General features: G+C 40.5%; 1 protein-coding gene across 1 annotated transcript in view; it reads right to left on the minus strand.

Moving 5' to 3' along the window:
• The window catches only part of ATP13A4 (ATPase 13A4), a 36,817-nt gene extending 13,155 nt beyond the window's left edge, over positions 1 to 23,662 (minus strand). Inside the window, exons 1-17 of the mRNA XM_058031276.1 lie at positions 23,600 to 23,662; positions 16,161 to 16,334; positions 13,572 to 13,706; positions 11,244 to 11,314; positions 11,071 to 11,151; positions 10,153 to 10,222; positions 9,200 to 9,334; positions 8,715 to 8,787; positions 7,950 to 8,081; positions 6,613 to 6,783; positions 6,008 to 6,165; positions 4,372 to 4,560; positions 3,997 to 4,058; positions 3,111 to 3,261; positions 2,425 to 2,511; positions 1,604 to 1,757; positions 886 to 997 (exon numbers count right to left, since the gene is read on the minus strand). Of these exons, the coding sequence (XP_057887259.1) occupies positions 886 to 997; positions 1,604 to 1,757; positions 2,425 to 2,511; positions 3,111 to 3,261; positions 3,997 to 4,058; positions 4,372 to 4,560; positions 6,008 to 6,165; positions 6,613 to 6,783; positions 7,950 to 8,081; positions 8,715 to 8,787; positions 9,200 to 9,334; positions 10,153 to 10,222; positions 11,071 to 11,151; positions 11,244 to 11,314; positions 13,572 to 13,706; positions 16,161 to 16,334; positions 23,600 to 23,662 (2,018 nt within the window). The remainder of the gene's footprint in view (positions 1 to 885; positions 998 to 1,603; positions 1,758 to 2,424; positions 2,512 to 3,110; positions 3,262 to 3,996; positions 4,059 to 4,371; positions 4,561 to 6,007; positions 6,166 to 6,612; positions 6,784 to 7,949; positions 8,082 to 8,714; positions 8,788 to 9,199; positions 9,335 to 10,152; positions 10,223 to 11,070; positions 11,152 to 11,243; positions 11,315 to 13,571; positions 13,707 to 16,160; positions 16,335 to 23,599) is intronic.
• Between the last annotated feature and the right edge of the window lie 11 nt (positions 23,663 to 23,673).

The raw sequence follows: 23,673 nt of genomic DNA on the forward strand, positions 1-23,673 counted from the left end.
AAAACCCTGTGAAAAAGCAAGTGAGCCTCATCTTGATTAGGACCTGTAGCTAGTAAAGACAGAGGACATCTCAGTACCTGCAGATATTTCAGAAGTGGTGATTCTGAAGTATCACATACAAAAGCAAAAGGTTTTTGGAAAAAACTATATGGATTCAAGTGAGAAGTGCTCCTTTGTAAAGCAGTTTTCACAAAATTAATTCCGCAAGCATAACAGAAGAGTTTGCTAACTTCAATAGAAACTAAACAGGGTAAAACTGAGAAAGCTAAATGAGTGAAGTAACAGAACAGCAGAAGACAGTTTGCTCTGGGCTTTGTGGTTTTCAAAACCCTAACCCTAGGCAGAGCAGTAAAAGCAGCCTTGGGCCGAGGCTGGTTCCAAGGAGAAAGCTGTGGAAGAAGCCATGTCTTGGCAGCTCTGTGTTCCCCTTGGCATCCCTTTTCCTGCCTTTGACTGAGTTGGAGATCACTACTGGGGGTCATCTACTTTCTTTGCTGAATTGAAGAGTGTGGGTAAGAAAAAAAATTTAAATACTTCTCTCCAGTTGAAAACATGGGTAAATCTGCAAGGAGACCAGTGCAAATGACGGAATGAAGAGGGGGCATGTGCTAGTGTTCAGAGTGTTAGAGACTCATGCTTCCTATGTTAATCCAGAGTGTTGAAATTGAATAAATACGTAAGGATTCTGTGCATGTGCCATAGGAGTGCCCTCTATCTTGTCCCAGGCCTATATCCAGATTTAAATCAGATTCCCACTGGCCTGAATCTAACAAAACTCTGTACTATGACTCTGCTCTTGGCAGGGATGCTGTGGTGATGGTGCTTTGTGAGGCACCCCTGGCCCATGGCTGAAGGTGGCCAGGAGCTGTGTTTTTCATGGCTTACCTTGTCAGAGCAGCAGGTGGCTTCCCTGCCTGCAGAGATTTACAGGCCAGGCCAATGACCCGAAAGCCCTGGGCTGTGTAGAGCAGGAGCTTGCTTTCAAAGTTTGATGGGACTGTGCAAAAGAGGAAAACACTGTTTATCACACCATTGAACTGCTTTCTAATGAAAGGAAGCTTTGTAGCATGGAAGGTTTATGTCCCAGAGGACCTGTAAACCTAGAGTCTACTGATAGGCCAAGCATGTCAAAGAAGGGAGTTTTTGTTCAAAGAAAGGAAATTTTGTTCAATAAGAAAATCTTTGCCTCTCCTTTATCACTTGGAACTTCGGCCCTAAAGTGCAAAGACCTACCTTCTTCCAGGGTGTCATGAAGGATGTCTGCTTCTCTAGATACCTTCCCAAGATTTGGAGAAAAAAACCTCACTTTTTTGAGGGAGGCAGAACTGTAGACAACTTTTCCAAATATCTATTCTGACAGGGAGTGTACGTCTTGTATAGGAGTTAGTAGTTACTTTTATCTCTTATCTCTCTCAAAATCCTTCTTTGTTGAGAAGGGCTGTGTGAGAGATTAGCCTTAGACTTGGAAGACAACAGAGACAACTTTTCAGGCTTTAGTATAAAGCCTTAGACAGACATCTCATTTTGGCCTTCCATTTCATTGCACCATCCAAAGTCACTTACACATATCTTTTTCTAGGATGCATTTATAAATGTTTGTTACCTGTTTCTGCTCTGCACAGCATGGCCACTGTTTCAGGAGCCCCTTTTGTGAAGGCCTGTGTGTCCCCACCAATTTCCTGGGCAATCACAGACATTCTTTGCAAGGCTGAGGAAAATGGGAACTGATGTAAAATGGTAATTCCTTCCACAGGGGCCTAGGAGAAAAGCAAGTGGATTACATACTCTAGCAAGGATTTTAAACTCAGACTGAAGGATTTTAGGTCTGTCCTTTGGGCCATAGTAAGAAGCCAACCATGTATAATGGGCCAATTTGTCACACTTAGAAATGACTGGTACATAAAAATGAGATTAAATTTGGGCAGAAATATTTAGCTTAAACAGTAGGAAAAGTTTGTTGACAATTTTAGCAGACTACAAAATGTAATTTACTGAAAGGAATTTACTAGTCCTGTTTCTTTAATAAGACTCTGTTAGGTCTCACACTGGTCTTGCAAAGGGAAAATGGTTGTCAGAGAGTGTCCCACCAGTGTTTGTCACCAGTAAGGGTCTGAATCAGCCAGCAGACTCCACTGCATTCCCCACTCAGCTGAGTTCAGACTGAGTCTCAAGCCAAGAGGACAGGCATGTCCTGAGCTGGACAATCTCTAATCCAGCATCCCCCTGTTTCTGGTGTGAGCAGCAAGCTCCCCCAGGTGTCTGTAATCAGATAGAGCAAGGCACTCTCTCTGCAGGCAGTACAGGAAAGACAAAATGGGGAAGAGCTCTCTTGGACAAGGACACCCAAGCTTTCCTACACTGAAAGGTAACCCTTACACTGATAGTCTAACTTGAACATGGATGTGACTCTTGCAAGTAACTTACAGTGGTGGCTTGAAGTCCAGGTCTAACAACAGTGGCATGTGTGGATCCTTGACCTTCATTCTGATGTCCGCTGGAATCATCTATCACCTGTGTATTGAAAGACAAAAATATTTCAGACTGAAACACCAGTACAGCTGAAAGGAACCTCAAGGATCCATTTGGAGCTTTTCCTTGTCTCTAAACAAGGTATCTTATTCATTCCTGGGAGGGGTCTGTCTGATGTTAAACTAAACACTTCCAATAATGGAAAATCCACAGCTTTTCTTAGCAATTGAGTAGAAAGCCTCACCAGGTTCACTAAGACACTGCTGTACCCTTGCACAGCAAATAGACAATGTCCTCTCACAGACAATAAATCCTTTATTCATTACAACAGAATTAAATAAAGGAAAATCTTTAGATATAACATAGACTCAATGAGAAAATAATACACAAGGATTTGTATTAATGTAGAAAGCTCTGTTCTTGAAGTATTCCACAAATCATCTGGATTTTTGTATCATCACAACATGATTGTGAGGAACAAAAATATTTTTTCATTTCAAAAGAAACTCAATTATTCCTGTTTCACAGGCATTATTTGACAGAATTCCTCAGTTTTTCATAACTGTAACAGATGTCGGGCTAAACCTGAGATGGCAAGGCGATCTCCCCACTGTTTGCACAACAATAAGTCACTGCTTTACCCAGTTAGTAGCCTCGAACATTTTCACATCCAATGGGTCTCCTTGGATCTTGCCTTCCCAAACAATTAATGAATGACAAACTGCCAGTGCTTTGAACACTGGGCCCCAAGGCAGGCCATGGTCTGCAGGGAAACTGTGAATATTCTGAAAGCTAAAGCAAAAGAGAGCATAAAAGTTACTCCCAGAGAACACCAAACAACATAAGACTAATAGAAAAAAATTCCTAAACTGGGGCCAGGTAAAGTCCCATCCAGAGCCCAAACCACACGGATGTTCTGGAGACTTTCCTCCCACATGAACTGCTTTTCATACACCTATAAAGGCTGGGATACACATGATACACATGCTCAAACCAGGTGTGTGATGTCCAGTTAGGGAATCCAATGGGATGGAGAGAGGAACAGATTATTACAAAATATCTTCCTTGAGGCTTGTGCAAAGATTTTTTGAGTTCTGAAGCTGATATAAATTTGAACAAGTCTGTATATGCACATTTCTGGAAATGTAAATGGGCAACATCAAGGCCACTGAAAGAACAGAGTGTCAGTCTTGTGGGTAAGAGTGACTTCCTGTCATAAAGGGTTGGGGTTACACTGCAGCTTTGAGATCTAAACCAGGTTTTCAACTGAACACTGTCTGCCCAGACACACTGTGCCAAATGCTGGCAACAGTGGCTGTATCTTTTCATCTGGAGCAGGACCCCTGGGATAAGGCAAACAATTCATTTTCCAGAGGATATAGAAAAGAAATTTAAAATCTAAACATGGGGAACTCCAACTGCTTAACTGTTTAACAATAACTGTCTTCCAGATTTGGTCCTTTGTCTAGTAGAAGAATCCAATCACAAAGCAAATTTAGATGCCATTGGTGTGTCAAGGAGCCTTACCAGTTTCTTTCAGAGGGCAGCAAGCCCCAAAGATCCAGGCCATCTTCTGTTAAGGTGCCAGTCTAAGTTAAAATGTACATTAAAATTAACTTCCCACATAAGAGCTCCAATAGAAATGAAAAACAAGAATTATTTTAAGAAGTTACTGTTGAAAAAATACCAGCATGGTGCAGAGCAAAAGTGCTACCAGACAATTCCTAGATTGCAAGAAAAACAAGAAATTGCCACAGCTTCTGTTCAGACAAGAAGAACTGAAGTACAGAGCACTGGTAATTTTGTTTCTAAAATACAATGGAAATGCTCATCAAACCCCAGCCTCCCACTCCCAGCAAAGCTCCATCACCAATGAGGGCATAACCACCACACAGCCATTACTTTGTCAAAGCAGACAAGGTTCAGCTGTCCACACATGTTGATCCTCTGTGGGCTGATGCAAAAGATGCCCTTTTTCTTTAACCTCTGCTGGGTATAAATGATTCCTGTTGTCAAGGCAGCTGGCAGAGCTGGTGGGACAGCAATAGTGATAACATCCAAAGCCTTCTTCACCACTTCTCCTGTCTCCTCCTGACATAATAACAAGGACAGTTATCAGGAAGAGAGTGGCAAGAAGTGCTGCTTGCACTGAGCCCATTTCATTGCTCCTCCCCTCCTCTGCAGGTGCTCCAGGCTGTGCTGTTTTCTGCCTGTGGTTCACCACATATTCATCTCCATAAGAAATTAATAGGCTTGATTTAACCAGAGGCTTTAAAGCCTCATCACTGCTTAAGAGCAGCCTCCAGGCCTTCATCCATTCTCTATGCAAACAAACCTGCCAAGTTCACAGCCTCCTCCAAAACACATGTGTTCAAACATGCCAGCTAGATCATTGCACCCGCAGTCAAACCTATTTTCCCATGACACAGCACACAGGAATCTGCTATTTATATGGGCATTTGTCCAAATGCCTATAGGCACAGCTCTGGATTCCATGTTAAGGTGACAGGTGAGACATATGGGATAGTGCTGAAAATGAGGGCAGAATGTATGAGCTAATGATTTCTTCTGACCTTATGTTCTAGGAGTTGTGAAAGAAAATTACTTTTACCTGCAGGAAGAGACATGGAAGTAACAGTTACCTTTGTAAAAGCAATCTATAATTTGGGAGCTTAGAGGTCAGTGTAAAACCGACTGCCAGGACACTGAGTGTGGACATCGTTATTCTGGGCAGTTGATGGGAATGTTAAAGAATTGAATGCTTTTCAAATTGGGGTCCCAGGACTGAGACACTGCAAACTAAAGCACATTTGCAGTTCAGAATTATTGCAAACCATCATAGAGATCTACTATTACTACTTCTGAGCTTGGGACTTTGACCAAAAATCATGCTGTGTTTGATGTGCTGAATTTCTGTCATGCTCTGGTTCTCCCTTCATTGCTATTGTCTCAGACCACAGAACACACCAGTTTGATCATATATTATATCTATTTTATGTTAGAATCAAGTACTTACCACCCACCTTTAGATAAACCCTCACAGAAGAGAAAGCATTTAGTACATCCTGTGATTCAGGCTTAAAAGATTGACAAGACAATTTCAGCAATTGAGATAGCATCAGCATGTATTTTACATATTACAATGGGGAAGTTGAATTAAAAGAAATAAAAAGGAAAAACTGCAAAGCAGACACAAGAATATGTTCTTAAACACACTTTGTTTGATATCCTAAGGGGAAATAATCTTCTGAGCCAACTGATTGTAGATTATGCCTCAGGAGAAAAATTATTCAAAAGCTGAATTACAGAATCAACTTTACAACTCATGACTTGGACTTTACATTGGCAGATAATTATAATGGCATGAAATGATTTCTTGAAAGCTTCTGAAAACGTTCTAAATCAATTAGGATTTAAAATTTCCAGAACTACTGTTTACAGTGTATAACTGTTCTCCCATTGACTTTGATGCATGAGAATGAGTGAACTGTTTTAAAAGGGTTTCAGGTGAACCATTTCTCCTGCATTAATAACTCACCCCATTAAGTGCAAATACACACACTGTGTAGATCATTCCAATGGCTGCAAATGCTATGAGGCACATCAGGAACCGGAGGGCATCCCTGTACAGCTTGAAGTTCATGGGTTTAGGGTAGAGAATGGATCTCACCAGATCCCCCTTGGCTGTGTTGAAACCTGGAAAGACAAATCATTCCAAGGGGAAAATATTTTTTTTAATTCTCTGCAAAGAATGAGGGGCTTCAAAATTATTCATAATTTCTGCAACTTATGAAAGAAGGCCCAGGTGTTTCATTTTAGTGTATGTGACCTTAGAAAGGAGTTATTTTTGTCTTAGGGGGGGAAAGATTTTTTTTCCTATCTTCCTTAGAGGGAAGGATTTTTTCAATGTCTCAGAAGCAAAGCAAAATTCTTCTTTGTAATTATATGCTGGCAGTTTTTTAGAAGTTATGCCAAGCAAAAAGAAACAAAGCATAATAACTTAGCCCAGCCCAGGATAATGATTCTCCATCTGTCTGTTGTAAATATGGATTAGTGCCTTTAACTTAATGTGATTTGATACTTTGTCAGACTGTTCCAGTGGAAAAATCATGGAAGGAAAAGTGAACTCAAGTGTTGACTGACCAGTCTGCAGCACCACAGCTTTCACTACACCTCTGTCATCTGCCTTGGTCTGGATGACCTCTGTTCCACAGAAGAGGACATGTTTTCTGTAATCCTCTGCACAGTACACTCTCCAGGGCTTCAAATTATCAGCTTGTGGTAGGTGGATCTTTGTTACTGGAATACTTTCTCCTAGGGAAGATAAGTTCAGATGAGGAAAACTGCAGTACACTTAATAACAGCCTGCTGACTTTCAAATAAGTACCCAGACATCTAGATGGTAAGTTAAAGGTATTTACTAGAGAAACCAGTTCAGAGAAATTTTATTTTTATATTTTGACATCTTCAGACTGAATAGAGCTTAAAGCCTAGGAAATGAATAGACTGCTACAGAAGAGTTTTCCTCTGCATCAGTACAGCTTAACTTCAGTAAGTCTGAGAACTGAAAGCAGTCCAAGGACTCCAAACCCTGACTGTAGATGTAGAGGCTTGAAAAGAGGCCTGAACTGATATTGCATGACTACCTTTGAATGGCCCCAAGTTGTTCACCTAATTTGAACCTCATGTGCAGGTCACTACACATTCCCCCAAGCAGATGGGAACATGATATCCCCTATTCTCCCTCTCTAGTAAAAGGAGAGCCTTGAGCTCAATGCTTGACAGGTGACAAATAGCCTATTTATGTCAGACAGTAAGGTGAAGGAGAAATGTTTTGTGACAGCTGAAGTTTTCTAAATGAAATATGTTTCTGGAATTTCTCATTTACATGAAATTTCAGAACTGTCAGTTTCAGTTTGATTCAGACCTAGACCAAATTTAAAGACAAGAAATGGAACTGTGACCTCCTCCTGCACCAAAAATCCTGCTTTCCAGTAACCTCTCCCAGCTGGTATGTCCTCCACTGCTATCACAGGAATGTGAGGCTAAGTGTCTGGAGGGCTAAACAGACACTCCACAGGAGATGTTGCAGCAATGAGACATCCAGTAAGTGACAGAAACCCCTGCAGCCAGAGTGGACCGTGGGCCCTGTGTAGGAACAACTTTGCTTCATATCCATTTTCTTCTCCTGTTCTGCTCACTCCTCTTCCCTGTCGCTCTTTCCCTTCTAATCAGATCACCTCTTCCTAAATGTTGCACCCCATGAAGGTAGGAAAGGATAAATTGCCCTTCCTAAAGTCTTTAGACAATTAACAATTCAATCTCTATTATATGGAACCAAAAGGATCACCTTCTCAGCCAGCTATGGACTCTCACAGAAAGGGGTGTGCATGATAACTCTGTCTGTCCTGTGTCACTGGCTGAAGCCATGGGGGGCAATGATGGTGTTCAGGTGGCAAACCTGGGAGGGATGGCTGTACCTGTCAGCATGCTTTCATTTACAGTGCACTGCCCGCTGACCAGGATGGCATCGCAAGGCAAAAGGGTTTTGCCCTCTTTCAAAATCAGCAAATCTCCAGGAACAAGATAGTGTGATTCCAACTCTTGGAAACCTGAAAATGAAAAATAGTGCAAACTTTGTGCTTCATATATTTCTCTGTAGCAAGGGGGAAAAATACAAGGAACTAATTGCTAAATAGAATTCTTTGTAATGGCTGATAAACAAAGGACCACAGTAGGACCTATGTATAAAACCTCCGATATTTAAGAAAAGCCTAGGCATCAGTTCCAATTGTAGAATTCCTCCTTATCTACCCAGGATCCCAACCACTGGTTACTGTTCCATTTCACTGACCTAACTGAAGAGCCTTGGATCTAAATTTTTTTATTTGACTTCATCTCTTTGGATTGTGCTCTAGAGACCTTTACAATGAACAGACTTTGCATGGAGCAATTAGGTGGCCTCACAGCCATTTAATGGGTATTTTGTTGGCTATGTCAGCACTGCTTTAAGAAAAATTACTTTGTTTTCCTGACAATTTTCATCTAAGGCTGCACTCAATTATTAATATGTTTGATATGCCACAACGCATTTCCAACTCAAATTAACTCTATGTGCAGAAGTGAGTTAATTGAGCTGAGAAACAGATGAAAACCACATTAGAATAAATCTGTTACTATACATGCTTTATGTAAATTGTTATAGAAACAAAGCACATTATAAAAAAGAAGTAAAGAGGAGTCACCTTCCTTATTTCTGCAGACAGTGACCATGATGCTGTTATGAGACTCAACCAGTTTGTGCAGTTTAATGGATTGCTATAAATTAAAGAAGAACAAACAAAATGTTACATCTTACTTACATGATGCAATTTGTCCACTAACAATCACTTCCTTCTGTTATTTGTGGTTATGAGAGCCTTCAGAAACTGGGCTCCAGCCCTACCAGGAACTAAACCACCAGAGAGAAAGAAATCCCCCACCCTAATTACAGAGAATGTAACAAAATGTTACCAGGTGAAGCACTGGAATGGGGAAGGGAGGATGTGGGTAAGGTACCACACAGAGATTATGATGACTATGAGGCCAGGCCATTGCACCTGCTGCTACACAATGTCACCAGACTAAACCTCTGAGTAAGTCTTGTAGCTCTGTGTGCATGTTGTAGCATGCTGGCCTGTCCCAGACATTAAAAGTAAGTCTGCCTTGTGGAAAATGTGAGGTGTCTCACCTTTCTAAGATCATATACGGTCAAAAATATTGAGAGGAGAGACATGAATATGATGGCAATGGCATACTCCATGTAATCTTCAGCAAACCACAGACACACACTGAACAGCTGGAACACGTAAAATGGATTTAGGACCTGTTTGGAGAGACAGCAGTGGTAAAGAGCTGGCCACATTTAAATGGCCCAAATATACTCAGATAGTTCGACCTGTTAGAAAACGTCTGGAATAAAAGACATTAAGTATTGTGACTTCTGACTCCCTTAGTAATTTTCTCAGTAGTCACTTTAGTCTAATCAGATTGGACCATCTTCATCTGACCGAAGGGACAAATAATATGGACCAATAGGATATTACTTGGAATGTGAATGACTCAGTCCCATCTTTGTTTTGTTTGCTTCTTACAAGAAATGTAACAAAGGTGAGAGAAGAGCAGATTGTGCTGTGAGCATGGAGCTCACATTCCATAAGCACACTGCCACAAACATCCTGTTTAGGCCACCTATAGGCTGTTCCTGTTTGCAAGAGATATTGGTGCTTTGTGTGGTGCTGTGCCCAAAATTATGAGCTCATTGGAGCTCTCTGCAGTTATAGGTATGTACCAGCTACTGCTGTTCACTTAACCTCTGTTAATTAAGAGACAGCCATTGTCTGGAAGGTTTGATCTCCAGTGCAGCTTGGAAACCTCCAATGGCCCCCAGAAGGCAAACAGAATGAGCTCCCAGGACACAGATACATAGAAATACCAAGCAGACACACAGGTAAGGAGATGGAGGATAGAAAAAAGGGAGAATGAAGGAATTTATGATGATTTAATAGAACAGCTTTCAACAGGATTTGAAAAAGAAATGTGTTTGAAGAGTGAGTAGTGGGAAGTTAAATCAGATATAAAATCAATTATATGCACATATGGTCTCCCAAGCAGCTTAGAATAAAAGCAACAGAAATGCTTAACCTCTTTGATGAGTAGTTTCCAAATAGGGATCACTGGAACATCAATAGTGTTTGGCCCACAGATAACTCTCCTGTATGGGATAAAGATACATCACTCACAGATAAAATAGTGACAGTGTCACCTCCTCAAGAAAATACAGATTTCAGTAGTCCTGAGAGCATCTTTTGATCCCAGTTTAAATGCTGGGAGTATATTTTTTCAAGAAAAGAAATTTAAATATCCCTACAGTGCTTACATCAGAAAAGATGGCTGTACCAGTGACATTTACTTATGCAGATAAGTGGTGCAACACAACTTATTAGGCAAATGTTTTCATCATACAAGAATTACTTTGAGAGACAATAAACAAAGGAATTCTGCATCTAAAACTAAATGATCCAAACCCAAATAATTTTGCAAAAAGTTAAGAATTATTGGAATGTAAGATTTGACATGAGCTAAGGTCAGGAGCTGGATTTTCAATATTCAATCAACTGAAGATTGTTTATTTCTCTGCTTCATAAATACATGTTCTGTAACTTCCTTAATAATACAGTAGTTTATGAGAATAAGTTCAATGACTAGAACTAGTTGATTTGGAGCTCCAGTGAAGAAGCAAACACACAACTTATCTGCACTCTTCCACAGAACCTTTCTCTTACTCCAAATAAGAAGTGCTTAAAGTTAGTTACAGGACACAATTATTTCCTGATTGAGAACAATAACAAAGATGAATACTGAGATGCTTCAAAAACTTTGACAAGGAATAAACAACATTCTCTAGCCCTTTTCATTCAATATTTCCATGCATGGCTGTTTCATCTAAAATTACATGCATATTAATAAATACACAAAAAACTCGTGGGAAGTGCACCAACAGATCAAATTTACATATCTTTGAAATCCATATGTTGAGTGTTCACATTTTACAATGATTACCTGACATTTTGTTCATTGCAGGTGAGACCAGAACCAAATTTATCATGTATAGCTGAGCAAGTGTAGTGATCTTCTAGGACTCTAAAATAGAAAGGGAGAATGTTCCTTAGGATGTTATTCACAAAGACACTTCACTTCTTCGGAGACTTGTGCAACCAGTGCAGTGAACTCACCCAACTTTCTGGAACTGTTTTGCACAGTCATTCCAGACATAGCGGATTTTTTGCACTTGGATAGTTTTCACCTGGAAAACAAGACAGGGACAACAAAGCATGCAACACAGGAAACAAAAATACTCTGAGACTTGCTCACAGAGCTCAACTGGGCATCCTCACTGGGATTAAGTACAAATCAGGGAAATTTTATGGGGGCAAGGTGGGAGAGAAGACAGGATTGCATTCACTGACACCCTGGATGAATTATAGATTGGGATCCCAAATCTATAAATCGGGAACAGTGCAGGTTCCAAAAAGCTTTACAGATCTTTAGGTCAAGCAAGTACAAAGCAGTTTTCTTTCTGAAAAAAGGAATAATCTTCACTCTGATCTCACAGGATGAATGTAAGAGATCACTGATGTCATGGTGCCTCCACAAGCAGCTGAAAAAGCCAACAGCTTTCTTGTCTTCTGTCTAGTTTTGGGGAAAGCAGGGGGCTTTGGGCTATTTCCAAGCATGGTGCTGAGTCTTTCAGCTAAACAGATGTGCCAACAGACAAGAAAGGCCATCCCAGGATACTGAGTCACTGCTAATGTTAAGCCCTTGCAGAGCAGTTATCCATTAGGAACACACGCTGTCATTTATAACTTGCAAGAGGAGTCTGTCCTGTCTAGCACAACAATAACAAAGCCTATTAGAGATAATGGCATGTACTATCAGCTGGTAGAAGGCAGGGATATACACCTGTACACATGAGTGATAAAGAAATCAGCTCCAGGGAACTCTCCCTGTCCAAAGCAATAAGCATTATTATAGGCCAATGAAATCTAGACTCAGCTCATCCACCAACTCAAAATGGAGCTATAACCACAGTCATTAACTTAACAAGAGGTCTGAAGTTAGGATTTTATGCAATAGGAGCTGCAATATCTGCAATGCTAACAACTGGAGTGGAAGCAAGAGACTCAGCTCCCTGTCGGAAGAGGCCCTTGGACAGCTCTTGGGCACTACAGAACACTGTGCACTCAGGTAGCTTAAATGGAAAAAACACTTTGAAATTGAATTATAAGCAGGGGTTTTTGAATTGCTAGGGAAGGAATAAACTTTTTTTTATTTGCTGCTTTGCTGCTTTGAAATCTGGTCCTTTCTATCTAGATGTTTTGATTGATATGAAAGTGGTGTTCTAAGGACCTATTATTTGAGGCTATATTTGGCCTTTTTTTGTTACTAATTTGATCCTCAAAAGAATGTTACAGACCTGTCTCCACTTTTTTCATGTTGTGCCAGTTGATTAAATTAGTTGGCACTAAACTTTCCTATGTACATTAATATATGTGCACAGTAGAAATAGCAACAAGTTTTGCTCAGCTAAAGTTAGGTTTATATTGAAAATATTTACTTAAAATTGTTGTAGATATAAAAAGTAATTATAGTAAGTCATATATTTATTTCCTGAAAGGGAAAATAGCTCTTTTCTGGATTCCTCAGTGCAGTGCTCTAGTATCGATAATCAAGAGCCAGATTTAGCAAATGTATCATTTTGCATTCCTATTGCTCACACAAACTTAACGTGTAATGCTAAGCAAAGCACATAGCTGAACTGTCTGGTACATGTTTTAGACATGGGTTAATTACATTGGATCGATCCATCATCTACCTTCTCCCCAGTCTCAGCGATAACTCAAATCTATGGGACTGGCAGAGACCAGGATACATTTTTGCAAGAACTGTGAACAGTTAACCCGACTCCTGTCAACTGTTCCTGACTCCTTCCTGATCCTGACTCCTGTTAACCCGACTCCAGCAAATGCACTTTCAAGAAGAAATTGGTGCATACAAAGGGAAAGAAGCAAAATGTGTCGATGAAACATTTCTGGAAATACTGATCCAGCTCAGACACTTTTCTGTTCTACTCCCTATCGGAATTAATCCCTGCTTTCATGTTACTGGGGCAACTGCATTCTGTTCTGCACAGTCTCCTTTCAGACACACAGTCACCTCTAAATTCCCTGTTTCCTATGCCAAAAATGATTTTTGTTTTTTTTTTTTTTAATTTGGAACTGATTCTCTGCTGCAAACCCCAGTTTCCTGAAGCTCTCCTACTTATAACAAAGGTTTTCTCTCAGAAATAGTGAGAATTCTCATTTCAAAACCCCTGTCAGAATAAGAAGACTTTTTCAGAGGTGAGTACAGTTGAATACAGTTCTTTTCTTTTTCCACAGCTCACTGTGTTCCTCAAGCTGCAAGATTCTTAGCTGCATATGTTTCACAGTTACTTTTACTCCATGAAGCATGGCTGAGATTTGCCATCATCTCCCAGATGCTGCACAGAATACTTTACTTACTAGCAAACTTGGCTTCATTATGGCTTTGCTGAAGATTGAGTCTTCCTCAGTGGCTGGATTGTCTGATCTGCTTTTCATAAATGCAGACACAGAGATCCATGTCACAGTCTTACGAGAATAAGTCCGAAAATCATCCTAAGTGGGTATAGAAGAGAAATGTCACAATTTGCCCCAAACACAGACCAAATTCACTTTCACCTTGGAGTCAATGATTACAGCAGCCTTTCTAGGGTACTACTCTGGCATTTTTTAAGGATTAGCCAACAGAAGCCTCCTAACACTTGTGATTTAGAGAAAAATCATTAGAATAGGAACGGAACCACTGTCCTGTCAAAATGTGAGTACTGCAAACACTTCAGTGACCACAGGTCTGGTGTGTGGCTGATAAGGATGGAATGTGAACACCCAGGTCAAGATCTAGGGCAGGCAAACAGCACAGGGCAATCTGAGATGCAGTGACCGTGCTGTAAAGGGAAGATCAAAAGGAACACAGTGCTGTGCTGCAAAATGGATGTTCAGTGCCAGTGCCTTTACAGCCACTCCTGAGTTAACACTTCATTGGAAGTGTCAACACTTATGGCACCTTAGACAAGCTTTTACCACAAACTGAGTTCATGACCTTCACTTTTTTTATAAAGCAAGTTGAACATTAGAACTGCCTGATGACAAGGGTTGGTAGTACACTCTGAGAGATTGGAGGAACTACTGAATTGAGCAGCCCCATGCTAAGTTTCAGTCCCAAACACTGAACTACATGCATTAAGGCCAACCATGAGACTGACTTACATTCTGTGTGTGAGCAATTTTGCAGTTATGAAACTTTAATTGGAAAAGGGAAGAGTAAAAAAGATCTCGGTACCAAATATGAGCCCTTTGGAACAATTTAATTGTTAAAAAAAGAACTTTAATAACTTTATATGGCTTATTTGCCTGTTTTTCTTCTTAAACTGGTCTTTTGAGTAGAATAACATTTATTTTCTGATATTTATCTTGAATTTAGATTTCAGAATGAGTAGACATTGGGATTCAGATTGAGATGGGAACCAGTGAATAACACAGGTGCTCATCATTTAAACTAAAGTGAATCAAAATTCAATAACCAAAGAGAGTTAATAGGCTCTTATATTGCAAATGCAGAGATAATGATGACTTAAGAATTAAGGTTTTATGCGAAGCAAAAGATAATTCCAAGGATCAAGCTGATGAGATTACTTGTATCCTCATTAGCACTAGCCATCACATTTGAGAACTGATGTAATCATAATGTAGCACAACAAAACAAAACTATCATTTTAACACAAATGATTATGAAGGAAATCTTAAATTTTCAAACACTTAGAGCACTTTTGAGAAAGCTTCTTGATAACAAGAACATACAATATGATTCAATTCCTGTTTAATTACACAAAGGATCATTTTAAAACTCATTTATTTGAAAAGTGCTTGGCATGGCACATCTTTTTAAAATTACACACAAGAATAGGTAATTAAAAATGCAAACTGAATTGAAGATTAAGAAGGGATATTAAGCCTAATATGATGTTTTTAATAAAAGAAAAAACATATCCCCAGACTATTAGGATGCAGATTGTTTCATTATAAAGTATTCAACAGGCAGATCTGTGATTTTCAAAACCTGGGGCTTTAGCTACATGCTGCTGTGCTAGTTTAAGAAGGCAGCTCAAACACAGAGGCAATAAGTGATCTGTTTTGTAATTGCAAACATTGAAAATGCCATTGTTCAGAAATCTTTGAAGCAGAACAAATCAAATTTCTGGAAGTAAACCAACTCTGCCAGCTTCTGGAGTATTCAGGCTCAGCTGGTATTCAGATCCAAGTCTCAGTTTATTTCTTTAGTGTTGCAGTGGCTTCCATGAAATAAAACCAAGGGTTTGCATATGTTGCAGTGCTTCAGTACAGCCCTCAACAGGAGTGACCTGTATCAGGAAACTAAAGCAAAATGTGCCAGCTCTGAAAGCATTAACTGCAGGATTGCAAGCTTATTGGACATGGTGGAAGCTGATGGGAAATAGAAACACAGAGCCAAGAAAACAAGCAGTCAATGTAGGCTTGGCCTCTTCTGTGTACTTCTGTATCCCTCATGACACACTTGGACACTGTTAGGACACTGCTAGACAAATCTTTAATTTGGCCCAGTAGATCAATTTTGGCAGAGAGGGACATCTTTGTCAGAACAGCCAAGTGATGGAAACGGCACCTGCTGGATACTGCCAAACAAACAAGTGCTTTAGAATCTGGAGCACAAGGCTACAAAGTAGAAAGCACAGGGATGATAGAAGGGAGGAGGAAGGACTGAGAACCTGAGTCTTGAAACCACAGATATTACAGGTTTTATCAGCCCAATGTCTTTCACCTTGTCTGATCTGTTACACTCCATTCCCATCATCATCACACACATAATTTGTGGGATATTTTGAAGTTCTTTAGATCAACGATGGTGCACATAGGATATTATTGCAGGAAACCAGCAATGTAAGACATTTCAGCCAACTGGATACCTTACAGTTAACTCACCTTCCAAATAGCCACCTACTAGGGACTAATTAAAAGATTAAAGTAGGCGCCTACCGTTGTTCTAAGCAGAACAATATCAGCTTCTTCCAAGCTGCATCGGATGCAGTTTGTCCACACATCCCACTCTGGCTTCCAGTAAAACAGCAGCCTCAGAGCCCCACAGGACAAGATGAACCCAGCAATGCACAAGGCCCTTCGGCAGCCTTGAGTTTTGTAGCCAAATATCTCCTGTACAGCAAAAAGAAGACAAAATTTATTACTATTTCTCCTAAAGAAATGCCTGGAATACTACAGCTTCCTGTCACTCCCTGCTCTGCCATAGCTGCTGTTAGGTATGGTACTGTGAAAAACAAGCCATAGAACTTGTATTTGGCTACTTTAGGTATCCTTAGCATGATTACCAAAAAATTTGCGTCTTCAAGACAATTTTCATCCACCTTCATAAAATCCAGATTGCTGTAACCTAACCACTATTCTTATGTAGTTGTGAAACTCAGCATGAGACATTGTTTTGTGTGTGTGTGAGCAGGAATGATAACAAAATATAGAGCTTTAAATCTTTAATCCAAGTCAGGAATTCAGATTTGACCATCAGCTTTCCTAAGGATCAGACAGCTGAAGAGCTTCAGTACATTTGTACCAGGAGATGGTGAATGATCAGTGCAGAACTGCTGCCTTAGAAGTGATCACTGCTCTAGCAGTGATCTGCACTAATGCACTTCAGACACTCAGCCAGTGTCTCTGCTTGGTGGTGAATAACACTGTGTGCCTGCACCAGCTGGAGCTGCTGTGCACAACTTGGCACAGACACAGCTTTTGGAGCTGTTACCCTCTTCCATGACAGCTCCAGTATGGGGATTTTGGAGCTTGTCAATGTGCCATCGGCCTGACAGCTAATGATGATGATGATGATGATGATGATGATAATAATAGTAATAATAACAACTATTAGAAAGAACATCTAATGAATCCTTGCAGAATGCTTTATATGTCAGAAGGCCAAAGGAAGCAACTCATTTTAGTTGTGTGAGTAGGTATTATTATTCCATTTTAAAAGCTGGGGAAATTGTTACAGTGAGGTGACTTTCCCAAAACATGTCTGTCAGCATTACATTTTAAGAGCTGCAGGTCTTGGTACCATGGCAAATTTCCTCTCAGTACTGCTAGCAGGGACTCAGTAAATGTGAAACAAAACATCTACAGTGCCTTTATAGAGAAGATGCAGCCTAAGCTAAGATGGAAGATTCCAGGCTGCAATTACATCAGGTGACCAGGAGAATTTGCTGGCATAAGCGTTAAGGTTCCTCAATTCCTTCTTCTGAGTATATCTGCAGAACCTGTGTAATCTGCTTCTGAGGATCAGATATCTGCAGCCACAGATATTGCAAGATCCATTTATAAGGTGAGAAGAAAAGGCAATGTAATTGTAAGGATGACTAATGCATAATTCCTGGTTCTGTGCTGGAGTCTTTGCTTGTTATGTGAAATGCAGGCCCTGCCCAGTGGTTCCACATGCTGCCTCGGCACACCTGCTCTGTTGCATTCTCCAAAAGACAGACTCTGTCATCCTAGGCAATATCCAAGAGGTTTCTAAGGGGAAGAAATTGGGAACTGTGAGGAAAAATTATGGTAAACAACACAGGAAAGTGGCTATACCACCTGTGAAATAAGCACACTTCATTTTCAAAGGCTTCCATAATCTCTGAGCAGCCAAGAGAATAAGGCAACTCTGCAGGAGATAGAAGGAAGCCCATGGAGGACAGCAAACAGGCAAGCTTGCTAGGAGGCAGTTGGTGTGGCAGTTGTGCAATTAATATTTATATGCTCCTGTAACAGGGTAAAGAGTCTCCACTCAACTCTCTTTAGCTATAACCTGACCAAAAAGGTTAAAGAAATAGTGTCAGCACCTGCATATGGAATAATACACAGGACAATGTGAATTTACTCTTCACAGCAAATGCTTACCAGCAGGATCCAGATTGCTTACTAGCTTGGATCCAGGCTTCACAGCTTGTAAGCGAGGCAAAGGATCTCCCAAGGAGACAGAGACACCTAAGGGAAGAACTGTTAAAAGAACACACCTTCGGAGTTCCTTCAGTATCTGTCTGGACCTGGAATAACTGGAATAGTATTTTCAAATTGGGATGGGCATGAATATCAGGGTGGGGAATAGCAGGATTGCTGCCATGTGCATCTAGCTTCTGCCTGTGAATCACTCCTTTAATTTTCAGTTTTTATGTCTTACACCCGATGTCTGAGGAGTCAGTAAGGCTGTACTAATAGAATGAAGAAGAGAGAGAGTGAATGCTCTGCCTATGTTTGCCAGTCATTTGGGATCATCATCTCTTGGCAGTGTTCTTCACTGAAATGTTCAATGGTTTCCCAAGTCCGACACAACAACATAACCACAAAACTAGAGCAAACTCTGTATTTCTCTGTATTTTTGCCTAGGAAACCACGCACTAATATATGAAGATATGTATATGAGTCCCCCTATGCCAGCATATATTTTTCCAGATTAGTTTCAACTCAAAAAGTGATTTGAATCCATAGATTGCAAGACACTCCACAGAACCAAGCATGCATCAGTATTCCTCATCTTGAAATACAGAAGAGAGGGAAACAAGGAAAACAGCTCATCTTGGAAGAAAAGACATGTTCTTTAAGATAGTCATTATGCTGCGTGCTGGATCTTGCTGCTTCTCACAAGGGACTTTCCTGAGACAGACAGAGAGACAGATAGACAGAGGGATACCATTGAGCTGTTCTGACCCTTCAAGGGCATGAATTGCCATATGAATAGAGATAATGGTTCAGGTTTGTTGGTTCATGTCATGATGAGTGTGACATTCCTGAATACAGCTGTTTAGGAGTTCTACAGCAAGTCAGCCAGGAAAGAATAAATATCAGATGTTAACTGATGCATCTGGGTGTCCATGAAGAAATCTACTGCCAAAGCAAATTATTTCCCACAGTTTGGAAATGTCTGGAGTGGGTCACCTGGGCCACGTCACTGAGAAGTAAAGCTAGGCAGGGAAATAGACTGAGCTCCAACTTTGACTTGTGCCAAAGTTCTCTGAGCCAGAACCTTCCAAGCTTAACTTCAGTACAGAATGTTCTGTTAGGTTGAGCAGTTTTTTCTGGCCCGGTGCTTTCAGCTGGAAGGATTATAGCAATGAATGCTGCATTCATAAAAAAAAAAAATAATACATGAAAAACTCCTTGTTACAGAAGAAACTTCTCTCTCATCAGATAAGTAAAAATTAAATTCTTTAGAAAAATTCTTAAAACTATTATCTTCCACAAAAAAAGGTGAATATTAGACCCATAACAGAGGTATCCACAACCTGCAGGAAGAAGGGAGGAACAGGCACACACATGGTGCAGGTTTGTTTAGGCACATGAATGACTTATAGTAATTAGGGTTTAGAAATTCTTTATTCACTCAGCCTCTGCTAAAAGGATCTCCAAGCAAATGCATGTCCACTATGGCAAACAATACTTTCAAGGCTGGCAGAAGTCCTGCTGAGAGCATTGCAGCGAGAACATGTCTGTCAGGTTAGTTTTATGTTGTTAAGGAAATAACTTTTGCTGTGTTTCATTTTGTTGCACTCGTGCAGACATGCTTCTTTTGAAGAGGATCTGATGAATACAGATTTGCAGCTTGACAACTTTTCTAATGCATGAGCAAGTTTTTGGAGTTAAATGAGTGCATTTGGCATATAAAACAGTTCACAGTCAAAAATCTGGGTTCTTGAGTGCATCAGACTAGGAAATGGTGGAAAATAAAATTAAGATTTTATCTGTAAGACTCCTCATAGGAGGTAACACCATCTAAAGAATTGGCTGGTATACAGTTTCATCTCATCTCTATAGAAAAAAAATTAATAAATTGTAGTGTACAGTAAAATTTTGTTTCTTCATCTATTAACATCCCTTTTCTCTCGAGACTCGCAACAGTCACAGGAGTGACTGTAACAAAATGCTTTGACTTGTGAGTGAAGGGTCTAAGAAGCGGCCAGGATTATTGGACAGAAAAAGCTGCCAGACCTGCCCAGTGGCAAGTAAGGTTCTTAGCTGCTTTTACAATCACACAAAGCCAGCATTCAAGGGCTTATCAGTCTAGTGTCCAGCAAGTCTTTGTTACTTATTTTTAAAATAAAAATTGCCTCTTATTGCCAGGTCATCTGCACAACAGAATTTAAATGCAAATGTCAAACAAACTCAAGCAGCTTTTTCTTTGGTAAAAACAAAGCCTGTAGCTACCATCAGGGAACCTAAACAATGGCTGTGAATGGTCATATTTCTGCAACCCCAACACCAGGTACCCTATTATGAGCAACCTGTTGCTATAACAACAGTTAATAGGATTAGACTTGAAAGACTGGCTAAGTTTCACAAGCAATTTAATAACTGAAACTCAGTCTTACCAACCAGAACGTGTTTCATCAGAGGTTTGTCCCTGTTCTCTCCGAAACCGGTAGCGACACTCACTATTGTTCCATTAGCAACAAGATTGTACCTTTCAGATTTTATTTTAATTTTTCAAGTTACATTTTTCAAATTCAAAGTATATAAAATTCCTGTACCAGATTCCCTTCAGAATTGTGGCATCTCAAAGGGTGCAGACAGCTGCCAAGATGCAGCAGTAAACTGGGGTGCACCAGTTGATTGACTGCAGTTCTTCCATTCCTTCAGCCCAAGAAATGGGGGAACACATGCCTAGGACAGGCTGCTGGGAAATCCTTCCCAAAGCAGCAGCCTGCCAAAGTCTATCACAATCTTTTGCACTGCAAGACTTAAGGTTCACACTTTAGGTTTTGTGCAAAGGGAATGATTTTTCCCAAGCTGTGCAGAGAAGAACATCAAATTGGCAGAGAGCATAAAGCTGTGGTTTTACTTCCTCTTTGTATTCCACAGTAAATGTACTTCTTCTCAAAATCTTCAAGCAGATTTTTCTGAAGGGAAGCATACTATTAGCCCTCCCTGAGGCAAGCTGCTGTGCCCAGAGTTTTCTCACACTACTAAGATCTTTCTGGTACTACAAATGGTTGTGGAGAAAGAGTTTATCTCATGCTCTGAATACACTTTGCTAAGTTTTAGCTGCATAGCAGAAGGGTGAAGTTTAATTCAAGCAAATGTTCTGCAGCAATTGTAAAGTAATCCTGAAGACATACACAAGGATATACAGGTTAGATTTCCTAAGTCAGAGTGATTACTCTTAAATCCAGGACTATCTAACACCTCAGCTGTACCAAGAAGTGGAAATAACAGAAGAAATCTTCAAAGCATTTCCTCTTATTAGAGTTCCCCATATTTGAAAAGTCAGGAACTTCTTGTTAATAATTTGGTTCAGGTAGATTAACTGACTGTTGAAAACAGCATCAAAAATATTTTTTATGGCTTTGAATTTAAAAAAAATTAAATTCTCTTTACTTCACATATTCTTCTTCACTCCTCTACTTAAAGACTTCTCTTTCTTCACAACTACTCTCATTTACGTACAACTTTCTTTTTTCCTTTCACACAAATACACATATTAGCTGTTCTCTGTTTTCTATACACACATTGCTTTTTTTCTTGTCCTCTTACAGTACCTCATACATCCTCAGGGATATCTTCCTCTATATCATACTTTTTTTCTCTCTTGCATCTATGTAACAAACACACGTGCATTCCTGCCTAAATTAACATAATTTGGCTCCAGTTTTAATTGCATTTTCAACTCAAGTGCTTTACAAGTATTTTTTCTTCAATTTCCATTTGGAAACCCCAGGTGAATGAGCTCTGATCCGACTCACTGCAGGCATGGAGAGCATGGCAACTGCCATACAGTCTGGATTCATAGAGAAGACTGACTCAACATTGGGCACACACAGTAGCTGTGCATGGAAAACCTCAGATTCACAGATCCTTGAGCACCAGATTCAGGACACATGGACTCAGTATGGTACTGGTGAGAAATAAAAACATCTTCAGGATAACTGGCTCCATACAAGCACAGCTTGGGTGTCCCAGCAGTGCACAGCTGGAAGTGAACATTCAGGGTACAACAGTGTGACTGTACACAGCACCAGACAATCCACTTAAACCTAATTAGCTCCAGCTCAATTCTGGCATTGCTAGAGACAGCACTGATAGTGGTGAGAGCACAGCAGGGTGTTTATAGTCCTAGAAGGACAGGGCGGGGTGGAGCAGAGGCACAAACCCAGCAGCTGTTTGGAGCTGGGGAGCAGTGGCACATCAGCACCAGGGCTAGAGCCAGGAGCGGGGCGCTGCCAGCAGGTTTAGTAACTGGCCGGCGGAGCCAGTCGGGTTCTGCATTGCACGGGGCTAATTAGTCCCCACCCGCGGAGCCAGTGCCTTGTGCTTCCTGCACTGCTCACTCCGTGCTGCTGGGTGACTCTCTGCTGCATTCCCCAGGGCTGCATTACGCAAAATGAGGCATCTCCCCTTCCCTGGATAGCTGAGAGAGCAGTCTGAAAATCTACATTTTTCTTTGCAAGATAACAGGTGTCCATGTTTGCACGTGACACAGTCTCTTTCACTAGAACAATAATGTCAGTGAGGAGAATTTGAAGACTTCTCCAGGATTTCTGAAAGTGAACAGTTGTGTCAACTTGGAAATGACTGTGTTCCAATAGCTTTGCTATTGAAATTCTGCAGGCACTCACAGCAGTGCTCCAGTGGCTCTGCAGCACAGGAATTTTGAGATGCACTGCATTTACCAGATATACCTAAGAACTGGTGTTGTACAGCTGCATCATGGATCTGACATCTTCAGCAGAATCTATTAGATGGACAGAATCCATGTGAATACCTGACTCATAACACACAGTAATGCCAAAACAGCTCAGAAGCACTGAATTCACTTCAATCGTGTACTGGCTTTACTATTTAAGAGCATTGCCATGCAGGAGACCAGAGATTTGGTGTAAACATTGGACTTATTTCCAGATGTTACAAAATGCATGCAAACACATTTCTCCCTGGGAAACTCTGGAAAGAAATATAGTATTTCAGTATTTAAGAATCCCAGCTTCTGAGATAGGGTTGGCAATTCAACAGACTGCATTTGTCAGTAATTTATGCACACATAACAGGTGTTTTTATGTTTTGGAGAAAGCCAAGGTTTCCTGTTCTCTAACTGGAGCTGATCCTGGAGACCCAGCTGTCACATGGTTGGAGATCCCAGTCTGGCCCATCTCTCAAGCTCATATTAAACCATCTCCATCTAGATTTGTAACACCACATGAATAATATGTTGAGCCGTCATCCCCTGTTGGAGGGCATAACCAGTTAAATCCAATGGACACAATCAACCTTATTTTCATTCTGCTAAAAAAAAATTATATCCATTTCTAACAGGATGTTTCTGCCAAAGAAACACCCCAACTAGCAATAACTCAATTACAGTCTGTAGCATTTTATTGCAGAACATGTGCCACCTTCTGCTTCAAGCTAAGAAAGACCTAGACAGAGACAAAACTCACCATCTCATTCTCTTCTCCCTGGTTAAGCTGTGCATAATGGTTCTTGGCAGGATTTTCCCCCATGAAATGACCCT

This window comes from Melospiza georgiana, chromosome 10 (genome assembly GCF_028018845.1).
Source record: "Melospiza georgiana isolate bMelGeo1 chromosome 10, bMelGeo1.pri, whole genome shotgun sequence".
Classification (NCBI taxonomy): domain Eukaryota; kingdom Metazoa; phylum Chordata; class Aves; order Passeriformes; family Passerellidae; genus Melospiza; species Melospiza georgiana.